The sequence below is a fragment of the Sturnus vulgaris genome, chromosome 16 (genome assembly GCF_052056855.1).
Source record: "Sturnus vulgaris isolate bStuVul1 chromosome 16, bStuVul1.hap1, whole genome shotgun sequence".
Lineage (NCBI taxonomy): Eukaryota > Metazoa > Chordata > Aves > Passeriformes > Sturnidae > Sturnus > Sturnus vulgaris.
Genome location: NC_142258.1, coordinates 847947 through 861988, shown reverse-complemented (window position 1 = coordinate 861988; position 14042 = coordinate 847947). Strand labels below are relative to the sequence as shown.

The window sequence follows — 14042 nt, the reverse complement described above, 5'->3', positions numbered from 1 at the left end:
CCCTGTCCAGCCTGGCCTGGGACACTGCCAGGGATGTCTGGGCCCCTGTGCCAGGGCAGGAATGTGCCCGGGGAGGCTGGAGAGGATGGGTTCCCCGGAATGGGGAATGCAATGGGAAGCTTGGCTCAGGAGGAGGCTGGGTCCTGTGTCCGTGGCAATAGGAGGCAGAGATCCTGTTCCCCAGGAGCTCCTCCTGGCTGCCCAGCTCAATCCTGGCTCTGGATCCTTGCTTTGGGATCCTTGCACCCCTGTTCCATCCACATCCCCCATCCCTGAGCGCTGCCTGCTCGCTCTTCAAACATGGATAAAAGAAGTTGCCTTCCAGAAAGTTAAATTATTTAGTTCCTGGCAGGGCTTGGCCAGCTTTAGGAGCTGAATGAAAAGCAGTGGTTGGCTCAGTGCACCGTGTTTCAGCTCCTCTGCAGGCTTAGCAGCTCCCCATTTTGAATTTACACAATTTTTCAGGTCCCTGGGCTGCTGGGGCACAGCAGAATGTGGTCATTGAGGGTGGAAATGTGGATGGGCTGCCAGGACAGCCAGGGGCCAGGTCATTGCAGGGAAGATGTGCAGGAGTGTGTGGGACCAGGAGCATCCATCCCTTCTGTGGGAGCTTGGTGGGTTTTAATGCTAAACACCAGAATTAAGGGTGTGAAATACCAGAATTAAGGTCTAAATGGCTTCATCCTACTTGGAGGGTTATTTTCCCTGCTCAAAGCCCAGTGTGAGCCTGCAGAACTGACACGGATCTGTCCCTGTTCCCCAGCTCAGTCTGATCCAGGATCCCTGGAAATTTCCATCGGCACCGAGGCAGCGACTGGGAGGAAAACTCTTACACAACGTGGGCTCTGGAAAGGGACAGAGGTCACTCACCTGTGCCACAGCTACGAGCTGCAAATCATCCTTCAAATCATCCTGCAAATCATCCTGCAAATCATTCTGCAAATCATTCTGCAAATCATTCTGCAAGTTCTCTTCCAGCTCCACTTGTGCAATCCCGGGACTCTCGGCTCCAAGATAAACACGGGGAGATAAAGCAGTGTCAGAGGAGCTGCTCTCATTCTTTATGGCTCTTTCAAAGACCTGACCCCGATGCTGCGTTTGCCGAGGTGTTTCCTTGCAGCACCAGAATACTTTGTAATCGCTTTTATAGAGGTATCACCTGGAATTCTGGTCTTTAAAATGTACCAGCATCGGTTCACAGAGAGCACTTGAAGCGTTTCAAGAGCGTGGAGTGACAGGAAAAAGGGGAATGGTTTCAAAGTGACTGAGAGGAGGCTTAGATCAGATTTTAGGATGAGATTCTTCCCTGGGAGGGTGGGAGATCTTGGCACAGGTTGTTTTCAGTGCCCCTTCCAACCCAAACCAGTCTGGGATTCTCAACCCAACCACCCAAACTCCAAAAAACTCTGAAGCAGACGCTAAAGAGCATCATCAAGCAGTGCTAACACTCAGTCACAGAATCCCAGAATGGTTTGGGTTGGAAGGGATATTCAAGATGATCCAACCCTCAAATCTGGGTTTCTATACAGACCCTCCCTCGTTTGGGTGCTTCGGTTTGTGTGGAAAAGCAGAGGAAAAGTGGCAGATCTGCACGGTGAAATGAGGAGAGCAGTGAAGCACAGGGGGTGGATCAAACAGGGCTGCTCTGGCCTTCCTGCACAGGTACATGGATGAGGAAAACGTTCTCTGTGATTCCTGAAAAGTATTTTTGGAAGCCCTGGCTTGTTCGGTGCCACCACTTCCTGTACTAATTGACACAGTTGCTATTGTCACTTATCTAACAAATCGGTGCAAGCCCAAACAAGGACAAAAATAAGTGTCTGCTGATATGAACAGATTTATCTGTTCTCATCCCCACGCCTTTTCCCACGGGCAGAGTCTCCGTGTATCTCATTGAGCAAACCTTGGTGCTGAGGATTTCATCTCTGCCAGGGCCAGAGGCTGCTCAGAGCAGGGCATTAAAAGAGGAATTGATGCCCCTGGCACCTCTGAGTGCCAGGCAGGTGCTGAGGCTCCCAGCCAAGGGAAACCCTTCCCTGGAGGCTGTGCTTTTGTTTTGTGCTGTTTCAGGCCTGTGCTCTGTAATAATCAATGCCTTTGAATGTGGAGCATTTCCTCTGCAAGGCTCGGGCAAACATCCCTGCTCCCTCAGGAGTGGTAAATGTTTAAAAGCCAAGGACAGGGGGTTAATCCTTGCCGTGGGGCTGGGACCTTGCCGTGCTCTGAGGCCACCACCGTGTTGGGACACAGAGCCTGGGCACGGTGGCACCAGCCTGAGCAGGGATCGTGTGCCAGGAGGGGCAGCAGCACCCTGCCCTGGGCACCCTGCCCTGGGCACCCTGTACTGGGCACCCTGTACTGGGCACCCTGCCCTGGGCACCCTGCAGCCTCTTCCCTGCCAGGGAGGGCTCCTGGGGCTCCTGGGGCTCCTGGGGCTCGCCTGTGCTGCTGGTGGTACTGGGGACCTGGGATATGGGATATGGGAAATGGGATATGGGACATGGGATATGGGATATGGGATCTGGGATATGGGACCTGAGATCTGAGATCTTGGATCTTGGATCTTGGATCTTGGATCTTGGATCTTGGATCTTGGATCTTGGATCTTGGATCTGGGACCTGGGATCTGGGATCTGGGCCAACTCATCTCCTGGCAGGCTCCTGTGTGGCACCGTGGGAGCTGCTGCAAGGAAGGACCAGCTGAAATCTGGAAATGTGTTACATTAATCTCTCATCATAAGCACCCCAAAAATAAATGAAATCTGGATTCCTTCTGCCCAAGTTAGGATTCTTCCCAAAGGAAAGCTGCTGGTCATGCTGGGAGCCCTGGTGCCAGATGGAGTCCATGGAGCTGCTGGAAGATGGTGCCCTGTGAGCTGACAGGATTGAATCAGGATTTCCCTGCCCCACAGCTCCAGGGGTTCATGGGGGCCCCAAAGACCAGGCAAGCCCAGCTCTCCCTCTCCACATCCAGTGATATCTCCAGGCTGATGCCAAGACCTCTTGGCTGTAGGAATCGAGCTCTGGGGAGGGGAATTGGGCTGATGGAGGCTCATTGAGAGGTGCCTTTACTGGGATTCTCCTGCCTGACCCTTGTCTGTGGTGTGGCCACAGAGACAGGAGAGTGGAAATTTCCTTCCCATCCCCAGTGCCTTGTGACAACATCATAAACCTCCGTGGTGTTCTTTACTCAGCTTACGAGGGAGAAGAGTTCCTATAAACCCCAATCCGCAGGCAGCACCACAAACACGGGGCTGCAGGAGGTTGCTCAAGGCTGCAGAGCCCATCCCTGCAGGGCTGGGCTGATCCCTGCCTGCAGCGTGGGCACATTCCAGCCCCAGGGAGCTGCACTGGGATCACCCGGGCCGTGCCCATCACTGGGGATGTGTTCCACGAACCCCTGGCAATCAATACTCCAAAGATCATTTACATCTGGATTCCTCCAGCCCGAGTTCCAGCCCCTCCCTTGGGTTCCCCAGTTCCCTCCAGCGAGGGAACCTTTGCTGCTCGTGCTGGGAGCTGGGGGTTGTGAGATGCTGGTGCCTGGGGGTCCCCCCGTTATTCCCCCTGTCCTGGCTGAATCTGGTGTTCCAGGCAGTGATCCCTGCTGGGATGAGCAGGGTTTAGGGAGGGTTTAATCAGGATTTAGGGAGGGTTTCATCAATGTTTGATCAATGCCAGCTTTTGGAGTGGCTGGTGGATCCCTTGGCCCCCTCACCTGCATCTTCATTGGAGAGCAGTGCAAGAGGGAACGAGCCCCCAGCACTGGAATATCCCGGCAGGATGTGGGCTGAGGTTTAGAGGAATTCTGGTGATGGTCTTCACTCCCAGGGTGGGCAGGGCTGGCACAGGGTGCCCAGAGCAGCTCTGGCTGCCCCTGAATCCCTGGCAGTGCCCGAGGCCAGGCTGGGTGGGGACAGTGGAAGGTGTCCCTGCCCAGGGTAGGGGTGGCACTGGAATGGTCCCAGTTTCTTAGAGGTCCCTTCCCACCTGAACCAGTCTGGGATGCTGGGATGGCAGCATCAGCTCTTTCCATGGGGGCTGCCCCTTGGCATCTCCTACAGAAGCCACAGGGCTGGGCACAGGTGCCACACTCCAGGTGTGTGAACCACATCCTGAATCTTGGCAGAACCCCCTAAAACTTCACCATCAACAGCAGCAAAAAACCGAGGAAAAAGTCCCAAGCCTTGAACCAAGGCTTGGCCGTGATAACGAGCTTTGATATCCCTGGGGGCCGGCCCGGCAGCTTTTATGACCCTTTTTTTTTTCTTAGCAATGCAGATCCAATCTGTATTTAGAGCCTCCCATCCAGAGCTGCCTCTTCAGACAGTCAGGGGGAGCCTGGCAGCCTCCTGGGGTCCCTGCTGAGAGCTCTGGGTGCTGCCCATCCATCCCCCAGCCTGGGCTGGCTCCTGGTGCCCCATGGCTGCTCCCTGCCCTGTGCTGGATGTGCTGGACATGGAGGTGAAGCCCAAAGCCTCCCAGCTGCACTGGTACGAGCTGCACATGCAGCCCTGCGTGGCAGAGCTGCTGGGCACTGCCCTCTTCATCTTCATGGGCTGCCTGGCTGTGCTGGAGGACTCGGGGGGCACCGGGAGGCTGCAGCCTGCCCTGGCACACGGGCTGGCCCTGGGCATCACCATCGCCGTCCTGGGGGACATCAGGTAAGGGGTGTTGGAGCCCTGGAGCCTTTTGTAAGTAAATGAACAGAAATGCAAAGGTTTTGATGGAATGTGTTGCATAAACCTTTCTAATCGTTCAGTATCTATGCACAAGGGCATGCAACGATTGCAAAAGAATATAACCAAACTCAAAGTGGAAAAATAGGCACAGTTAAATTGTCTGTCTGATTAATTAAGCCTCACACCGTTATAAAAATAACTTTTTAAAAATAAGCATGCATGCACTAAATTGTCATCGTAGTAATCACAGCGTTTGTGCCTTGTCTACTTCAGTGTATCCAGCAGGGGATTGACAGAGGGACACAGCAGCACTGGGGCTGCACGTGGGCAGGGGAGATGCTGCTGCTGCCTTCAGGCTCTTCCCTGCCCGAATCCCCTGCCAGCAGCACCCCTGCCTTGCCATGGAGCCCCTGCTTGGCAGCAAGGCCCTTTGGGGGGTGCTGGCAGTGGTGGTGGCATCTTTGGTGGCACCCATAGCACCGTGGGTTTGGGGCTGTTCACCTGGCTTTGATTTGAAATGTTTCCATTTTTAGCCCCTTTTGGTGAAAATGGTCAAGCTGAAGCAGGAGCATTCTCTTCTGGGAGTTAGAACTAGGAGATATTTAAGGGCTCTTCCAGCCCAAATTTTATGTGATTTTATGATTCTCTGTGAAGCTGATTCCTTTCACAAGGATGTCAGAGCAAAGCGTTTTGACCCAACTGTGCTCCTCCTCTGGGTATTCTCAGGTGGAAAAAAAAAAAAAAAAGGGGTTTCAATTACTCAAAAGCAACATTTAGACCAAAGTGCTCATTGAAAAAGATGTTGTGTGGCAATGAGATACAGATTTATCCCCAAGGAAGAAGCTGAAAGAGTCCCTGGGGAGTTTCATTCCCTTCCCTTGTGCTCCACACAGCCCAGGGATGGCATTCTCCAGGCTGTCCCAGGAGGCCTGGCCAGGATCACGGGCAAACCCCAGAGTCCAGAGTAATGGGATTGATAATTTATCAGAGCCTGATAGGAGAGAAAACAGCCCAGGGTGAGGTTTGTGCAGTGGGGACTCCTGCCTGTGCTGGCAGAGCTGAGATGGAACCTCCTGCACCCCAAAGCCTGGCGTGGTGAATCCAGGGCAGCAGGACAGGGGGTCTGGGGGTGCAGGGGGGGGTCTGGGGTGCAGGGGAGGGGTCTGGGGTGCAGGGGGGGTCTGGGGTGCAGGGGGGGTCTGGGGGTGCAGGCGTCTGGGGGTTCCTCTTTTGGTCCAAAGCCAGGAGGAGCCACATCAGGATCCTGCACAGGGGCTTAGCCTAAATTCATACAGAATCCTGGTGAAATGGTTTGGGTTAGAAAGTTCCTAAAATCCCAAATTCCACCCCCTGCCATGGCAGGGACACCTCCCACTGTCCCAGGGTTCTCCAAGCCCCAATGTCCAACCTCACCTTGGGCACTGCCAGGGATCCAGGGGCAGCCACAGCTGCTCTGGGAATTCCATCCCCATCCTCCCAGGGAAGGGCTGTGCCCAGGGAGGCTGGAGAGGAGCCGTGCTCGGGAGGGGTTCCCCAGCCCCAGGTGAGGTTTGTGTGCAGTCTCGGCTCCCAGGTGAGGTTTGTGTGCAGTCTCAGCTCCCCGGCTCCCTCCCAGCCCGGGCTGTTGGCAGTGCAGCCCTGCCCAGCCCAGGAGCATCCCTGGGCAGCCCAGCTCCTGCTCTCTGCTGGGGTTTGATCCCAGTGAGTTTGAGAGTTTGATAACCAGACGTGGTTATCATTCCCAGACTCTCTGACTCATCACCAGCAATTATCAGGCTGATCAGTTATGAAACCTGTTCATTAACCTGTGTCTCATGGTAATCAGTTTTAATTAGAGGGTCTCTGTGTCTGTCTTGCTTGTGCTTTTTGAGGTGCAGGATTCAGGTCTGGCACTGAGAGCCTGGCCCAGCTGCCCTGCTCTGGTCCCTGTCCCCTGGGGGATGTGTGTCCTGCCAGCCCCAGCAGCGATTCCTGCAATCTGTGACACCCTGCTGCCCACAGCAGAGGAGGAGCACCTCAGTGCCACATCCCCAAATCCTGCCCCTGCCAGGAGGGAACAGCTGGATCCTGCTCTTCTGCACCACAGAAGGGCTGGAATAGAGTTGGTGGTCCCAGCCATGGCGAGCCCCGTGCTGGGGTGACCCCCCTGCTGATGCTCCTGTCTCATTGCAGTGGAGGTCACTTCAACCCCGCCGTGTCCCTGGGCGTGTGCCTGCTCGGGGGGCTCCACATCACCATGCTCATCCCCTACTGGCTCTCCCAGATCTGTGGAGGGATGATCGGAGCTGGCCTGGCAAAGGTACGGGGGCAGGAGGGGGTCCCCATGCAGGGGGGTGTCCCCAGCCAGGGCTGGGCACGGGGACAGAACAGGGAACTGAACTGGGGCTGAACTGGGAACTGAACAGAGACTGAACTGGGGCTGAACAGAGAATGAACAGAGATTGAACAGAGATTGAACAGGGACTGCACAGGGACTGCACGGGGACTGTCCCTGCCCTGCCACAGCTGGCCTGGGCTCCCCAGCCCGCTCCTGCTGTGGGCTCTGGGCCAGGCTCACTGACTCAAGCTGTTCCCCAGAGGTTTGCTGTGCCCACTAACGAGGCACAGAAGGACTCGGGGTGCCTGTGCAGCACTGCCGTGCTCACACAGGGCATTTCCCTGCTCTGCTTCCCCCAGCACTGCACTCTCAGACCCATTTGGGTTCTGTGCTGCCCATTCCCATTTGGCCACCACGGCCCCCTGGGCAGCCTGGGGGTCTCACAGCCCCGGAGCAGTGCCTGGTTCATGAGCCCAGGACATGCCCAGAGCACAGCTCTGTGCTTGCCAGGCACTTGGGGCTGGCTTTCCTCCTGCAAGAGCTGAGTTTAGCTCCTCTTTAACCCTCCTGCCGCCCACGCTGCCCCCACAGTGAGCCCATCTGCTGGCACAGGGCACAGCCTGCAGCACGGTGGGCACTCACAGCTCTCCCCACAGGCTGTGGCACCGACGGAGCACTTCAGGAATGCCAGTGGAGGAGCCTTCAGTGCCATCACGGCTGATGAGCAGGTCCCCGCTGTCCTCGCGGCTGAGATTGTGCTGAGCTCCTTCCTGCTGCTCGTGGTGTGCATGGGAGCCATCAACGGCAGGACCAGGACCCCGCTGGCCCCGCTGTGCATCGGCCTCAGCGTCACCGTGGGCATCCTGGCAGGGTGAGCTCCGTGTCCCCTAAGCCAGGACATCCCTCTGCCCGTGTCCCTAAACCAGGACATCCCTCTGTCCCTGTCCCCTCTGTCCCTGTCCCCTCTGTCCCTGTCCCCTCCGCCCCTCTGCCCCTGTCCCTAAGCCAGGACGTGGGTCAGGGTGGTCCAAGCCCACCGGAGCCCTGGGAGGGGGCTGCTGCTGCCCCACCCCGCTCATTGTCCCATCCCAGCACGGAGGGGACAAGGGCTGCTCCTGCTTCCCCCTGGGATGTCACAGATGTTCCTCTTCCAGGGGTGGCGTGTCTGGAGCCTGCATGAACCCAGCCCGAGCCTTTGGGCCAGCTCTGGTGGCAAATTACTGGGACTACCACTGGGTGTACTGGGCAGGGCCCATGGTGGCTGCACTCCTGGTCGGGGCGCTGGTCAGGTAGGTGACACCTGCAGTGACACTGGCACTGGGACCCTGACCCTGCAGGCTGAGCCTCCCTTTGCCCCTGTGCTGCCTCCTCCATCGGGCTCCAAGCTGATTCTTTTCCAAAGGGATGTCCAAGGGCTGGAGAATCCTTTCCCTTTTCCTTCCCACGAGGCCAGGAGGGCACCAAAGGTCCTTTACTTCACCCTTGTCCTGGGTGGCAAATCAGCCTCGTGCTGGTGCTGTCCCCGTGTCCTTGTTGTATCCCTGCCGTGGCAGAAACACTGACCTGAATTTGTCTCTTTTCCCTCCCCAAAGGCTCCTGCTGGGTGACCGGGCCACTCGGCTGTTCCTGAAGTGACAGCGGCCACGGGGCCCCGTCCGCGGGCAGCGGGGACAGCCCAGCACAGCCCCTGTGGCACTGGAACCTCCTGCCCCTGCCCCTTCATCCTGCCCCCCTCGGCATCTCCCCGGGCCAGCCCTGGTCCCTGTGCTGCTGGAGGGAGGATGGATGGAAAATGAAACCTCCCAGCCGAGCCACGGTGCCCAGGGCTCTGCCAGCCCCTGCCATGGCACTGGATCACCCGGAGCATCCTCTGCCACCACCGGTGTCCGTGGTGCCCCAGGCTCCTCTGGCACTGCCCATGCACAGTGTCTGACCCCCCCGAGCCAGGGAGCCCTCGGGGTGGGCACATTGCCCCCCACTCCAGCTGGCCAAGCAGCTCCTGCCCCATGATGCTGCCCCAGAGGGTGACAGGAGAAGGGAGCTTTGGGGACAGTCCTGCCTCTGGTCCCCCTAGGCATCAGGAGGACAAGGGGGTGAGGCCTCACCCGGTGCCAGCGTGGGTCACCCCTGCCGTGCCACAGGAGGAGAGCTGGGCTGGAGGGGCTGCCAGAGGCAGGAGGGTCGGGAAGGGGAGGGCGGAGCTGTGTGGGCAGGGGGAGAGGAGCCAGAGCAGCAGCTCTGGGTCCGCTGGGCATCCATCCCCTCCTGCAGCCTGCCCGGACTCATCCTGGGGGGCTCATGGGCACCATGTCCCCACCCGGGGGCTGCACTGCCACACCAGGGTCACTGCCAGCGCTCCCAGTCCCACACAGGAACCCCTCCGTTCCCTGGGTAAAGTCACTCCGAATTTTGTGAAATTTTAACTTGGGAAATGCCTCTGGCTGTCCCAGCCCCTCCCAGAGTGGCTCAGAGGTGCCCTTGGGGCAGGGGCTGTGCTGGGAGAGCTGTGCCCCCACACTGGGCTGCCCACCGTGCCCAGCTTCAGGGCAGCAGTGCAGGGATGGGGCTGGAGGGCAGGAGGGGGACAGGAGGGGGACAGGAGGGGGACAGGAGGGGGACAGGGCCCGGCTGCCCAGAGCAGAGTCCGAGCAGTTTGCCGGCGCAGGAGCCGGGTTTGGCTCCGGAGCATCCCCCGGGCCCCGCAGACGCCTCCCCCCCGTGTCTGCTCGTGGCTCTCACAGCTGCTGTGCCAGGGCACTTCCAGCTTCCCGCTGTCCCCATGGGGCTCTGCCAATGTCACCTCTCTATTTTCAGCTCGTTCTCTCCTTTCCCATGCCGGGAGGTGACACGCACATAGACACACACACGCGGGCACAGACACGCACAGAGATGTTTTTAGGGAAGGACAATGCTGGAGTGAGGGAACAGCGGGAATGGAGCGTCCATCCCCGACTCGGGCTCGGGGACAGCTCCCAGGGCTGGGCGGGACCCCGGAGAGCCCCGGGAGGCACCGGGGGCTCCGGGTGAGCCGGGGACCGGCAGCTGCTCCTGCAGGGAGGAAAACGCTGCAAGTCCCAGCAGGAGACAAACAGCATGAGGATGTCACTGGGACGGTTGTCATGGCAACGCCACAAAAAATGCCGGAGCAGAACGGAGCAGAATGAAGCAGAATGGAGCAGAATGGAGCAGAATGGAGCAGAATGGCTCTTTCCTCCCCAAAGGGAGCCCGTGGGGACCCCAGCGTGTCCCCGCCTCTGCTCGGGGCACAGCTCTGCGTGCGAGCGGGGCTGGGGCCCCCGGGCCGTGACGGGGCTCCCACCTTCCCCTTTCGAGAGGATGCTCGAAACGCAGGAAACGCGCTTGGCTGCACCGGGCCCGCTCTGCACCGGGCGGGCTCTGCACCGCGGCTGCTGCCCAAATCCTGCATCCCAGAGCTCTCCTGAATCCAAAACCCATCCTGCATCCCAAACCCATGCTGCATCCCAGAGCCCTCCTGCACCCCAAATCCATCCTGCATCCCAAACCCATCCTGCATCCCAAATCCTGCATCCCAAACCCATCCTGCATCCCAGCTCCAGGCTGCATCCCAATTTCCTCCTGCACCCCAGGTCCATCCCTCACCCCATCTCCCTGCTGCACCCCGGGTTCAAGGCAGCTCTCCCCGGAGGTGCAGGAGAGGGGGCTCAGCAGGTCCCTCCAGGGCTTTGGTGCCACTGCCTGCAGTCCCTGGGTGCAGGGGACACAGGGGGACACGGGGACAGTGCATGGCCTCCTGTGCTGATGTGTTGGGCACATTCATCTTCAGTTTCTCAGGGTGACTCTTGATAAAGCATCTGTAACACCACGTTGTTTTTCCTTGAGTATTATTAAAGTGCTTGATTTATGCTAATTAAATACCAATTAACTTCCAAGCATTTAATGTGCTTTAAGGACATAAAATCCATCTCATTCCCTTTCAATTAGGTTTGCATCAGGCCTGGACATGGGTCTGCACCGTGTTTTTATCAGCACATGGATCTGCTGGGATGCTGCCTGGGGTTTTCCAGGTTCTTGGTGCCTGGTGGGATGGCAAGGGCTCCTGCAGGGATGGAGGTGGTGCAGGGTCCTGATGCCACGGGCGGTCATGGCTGAGATGAGGGGCTGGTGAGGCACCAGCACTCAGCCCTGTGTGATGGAAAGCTGGGAAGAGCTCAGGGCGCTTGGGAGAGATGCCAGAGCTGCCCAGACATCAGGCATGTGCTGGCCCAGGTGCCACCAGCTGTGCACTTTGGGGACACGGGGAAAACAATCAGGGTGCTGCAGAACAATGCCTGGCTCTTCCCTGTGCCTGCTGCTCGCCAGCTCTCACCCGCAGTCTGGGAAAGGATCCGCTCCCAGCGATTTCCCTTCCAAATCCTCCCTTCAGCAGGCTTGGAGGGGTGTGGCAGGAGGGTCCCCCAGAGCCTGGTGTTAAACCAGCAGCTCCCTGAGCAAAGGCAGAACACTGAGAGGTGCCAGGAGCGTGGCCGGGGGGGATAGATGGATGAACACTTTGAGAACGTGCCCTGTGAGGGCATCTGGGAATTCTCCCGTTGCTCAGCTCCAATGGTTTTCTGCAGCTGCAGAAATCACAGCCTGCAAACAAAAGGCGAATTCATCCTTTGAGCTCGTTGTGCCCATCAGGCAGAGCCGCAGCGGCTGCACAGGGAGAGCCCCGAGCTCATCCCTGGTGTCCGTGCCACCCCCGGCAGCTCCTGAGCCGTGCTCGGTGCCGGTGCCAGGGGGGCTCCCATGGGTGCTCCTGGGGCCAGCAGGGGCTGGGTGGCTGCGTGGGCACGGCACGGGGGACAGCGGAGGTGGCGATGACGCGCGGAGCCAGCTCTGCGTGTGAGCTGGCAGCTGCATGTAGGAGCTGGAGCGAGCGGGGAGGAGTGGGAGTGGGGAGGCAAAAATTCTGGGGAAGCTTCGGCGGCCACGGCGGCCGCTGCAGAGCAGGGATGGGGATGGGCTCCTGCCCCCAGGCTGGGCAGAGTCCCTGGCCACTGTGACACTCCCCCAGTGGTGTGACACGGCCCCAGCACTGTGACATGGCCCCAGAACTGTGACATGGCCCCAGAACTGTGACATGGCCCCCAGAACTGTGACATGGCCCCAACACCGTGCCACACCCCTCACTGCTGTGCCATGTCCCTTGCTCCCATGGCAAATCCCCCAGCACTGTCCCATGTCCCCAGCACTGCCCCATGTCCCCAGCACTGCCCCATGTCCCCAGCACTGTCCCGTGTCCCCAGCACTGCCCCATGTCCCCAGCCCTGTCCCGTGTCCCCAGCCCTGTCCCGTGTCCCCAGCCCTGTGCCACCTCCCTGGCCACCCTGCAGTCCCTGCTGTTGTCCCCCAGAGCAAGGCCCAGGGCTGGAGCAGCCCCATCACTGCCAGGAGCCCTAAGGAACCTCCCCAGCACGTGCAAAGCTCCGGGGACTCCTGGGGGTGTTTCCTGGGGACATTCCCAGCTCGGAGTTGGGGACCAGGCCAATTGATCCCCAACAATGAGCTGGAAAGGCCCTGGAGCGAGGCTGGTGGAAAGGAAATGTGGGAAAAGGGGTTTTCCCCCTTTCACCTCACTTCTCCTTCTCTTCACTCCATTGATCTTTCATTTCCTCTCCTTGGCATCACCCACCCACCCCGGCTCCCTGGAGAGGAGCTGGCACAGAGGGGTCCCCTGGGGGTGCCCGGACCCCTGGAGCCTCCTCCCTGCTGCCATCCAGCCTGGCTCCCCCAGCACCCAATCTTCCAGTGCCCAGCCCTGCTCCAGCCAAAGGATTTACATTTTAAAGGGGTTTTAGAATGGATTTGCACATTTATTTTGCAAGCCTTTTTTTTTTTTTTTTCAGCTCTCAACCACTTTGAATGTTTGTGGAGAAGAAATAACAGACAGAAACCACAGCAGGGAAAACCTCAGAGAACTCGTTTGTGCTCATGCAAATACGGTGAGAGTGGCAGTGACTCCGGTGATGCTCTCGCTCCTCTCCTCAGCTGAGGGAGGTACCGGAGCTGCCGCTGTTTGTCAGGGGTGTGGCAGCTCGGTGACACCGCTGTGCCAGCCCCAGAGCCAGCCTGGAGCCGCCTGGAGCCGCGGGGCGGCTGCAGCGAGGGCTCGGGAGGGGAATGCTAATCGTGTTCTTGTGCTGGCAGCAGCCAGAATGCCGCACAATAAATAGCCATTTTAATTACCGCACAATATTTACAAGATTGCTTCCTCATTTGGGAAATTAAAACAAATGCTCCATCAGATTGATCAACACTGTGGAGAGGAGCTCGGGGCTGAGGAAGGGATCCTTGGGGCTGATGGAGGAGGAGCTGGCACCTTCGGGGCCGCTCTGCTCGCTGTGAGCGGGGCTTGGCAGCTCGGCCGTGGCCGGGATCGGGCAAAGGAGACCTGGGGAGGTTGTGCGGGGGATGCTGAGCCCCAGGGCAGCTCAGCCCCGCGGGATGGATTTCGGAGAGGGTGGCGCGGTGACACCGGGCGGTGCCGGGGATGTGGCTGTGACACAGTGCTGCTCCCTCCCGCCTGGCCCCCAGCGTGGCCGCAGGGTCCCCGTTTGGTCCCCGCTGTGGTTCACGCACCCTGAGCATCCCCCGGCCCGAGATGTCCCTTTGGACACCCCCTGTGGGCAGGGGTGGCCTCTGGACACTGAACCCCCCAGGGCTGCTCTTCTCCCAGCCCCCTCTCCCATTCCGCGCCCTTCCCTCTGCTCCTTTCCTCCTTGGTTTTTTAATTTAATTTTATTTTATTTTTTTGCAGCCCTCCCGTTGCCATGGGAACGGTGACATCCCGAGCCGGGCGGAGCGGAGGGAGCGCGGCTGCCCGGGGTCAGCCCGGACACGGGCGGGGGTCCCAGGGCTGCGGGATCCCAGGGACTGGGGGGGTCCCAGGGCTGCGGGATCCCGGGGATTGGGGGGTCCCAGGGCTGCGGGATCCCGGGGATTGGGGGGATCCCAGGGCTGCGGGATCCCAGGGATTGGGGGGTCCCCACGGGCAGGGAATTCCCGTGGAGCGCTGCTTT

The 14042-nt window shown here is 59.0% G+C and overlaps 1 protein-coding gene across 1 annotated transcript; it reads left to right on the top strand.

Annotated features, from left to right (window-relative positions):
• Window positions 1-4422: 4422 nt before the first annotated feature.
• Window positions 4423-8634, top strand: AQP8 (aquaporin 8). The gene is made up of 5 exons (XM_014886365.2): window positions 4423-4664; window positions 6855-6981; window positions 7656-7870; window positions 8154-8288; window positions 8592-8634. Exons 1-5 carry the CDS (start codon window positions 4423-4425, stop codon window positions 8632-8634), a joined length of 762 nt encoding a protein of 253 aa, XP_014741851.1.
• Window positions 8635-14042: the final 5408 nt, after the last annotated feature.

Coding starts and splice junctions, on each gene's coding strand:
- AQP8 (XM_014886365.2), top strand. CDS start 4,423: ATGGCTGCTCCCTGCCCTGTGCTGGATGTGCTGGACATGGAGGTGAAG. Junction 4,665..6,854: donor GCCGTCCTGGGGGACATCAG/GTAAGGGGTGTT, acceptor GTCTCATTGCAG/TGGAGGTCACTTCAACCCCG. Junction 7,871..8,153: donor ACCGTGGGCATCCTGGCAGG/GTGAGCTCCGTG, acceptor TTCCTCTTCCAG/GGGTGGCGTGTCTGGAGCCT.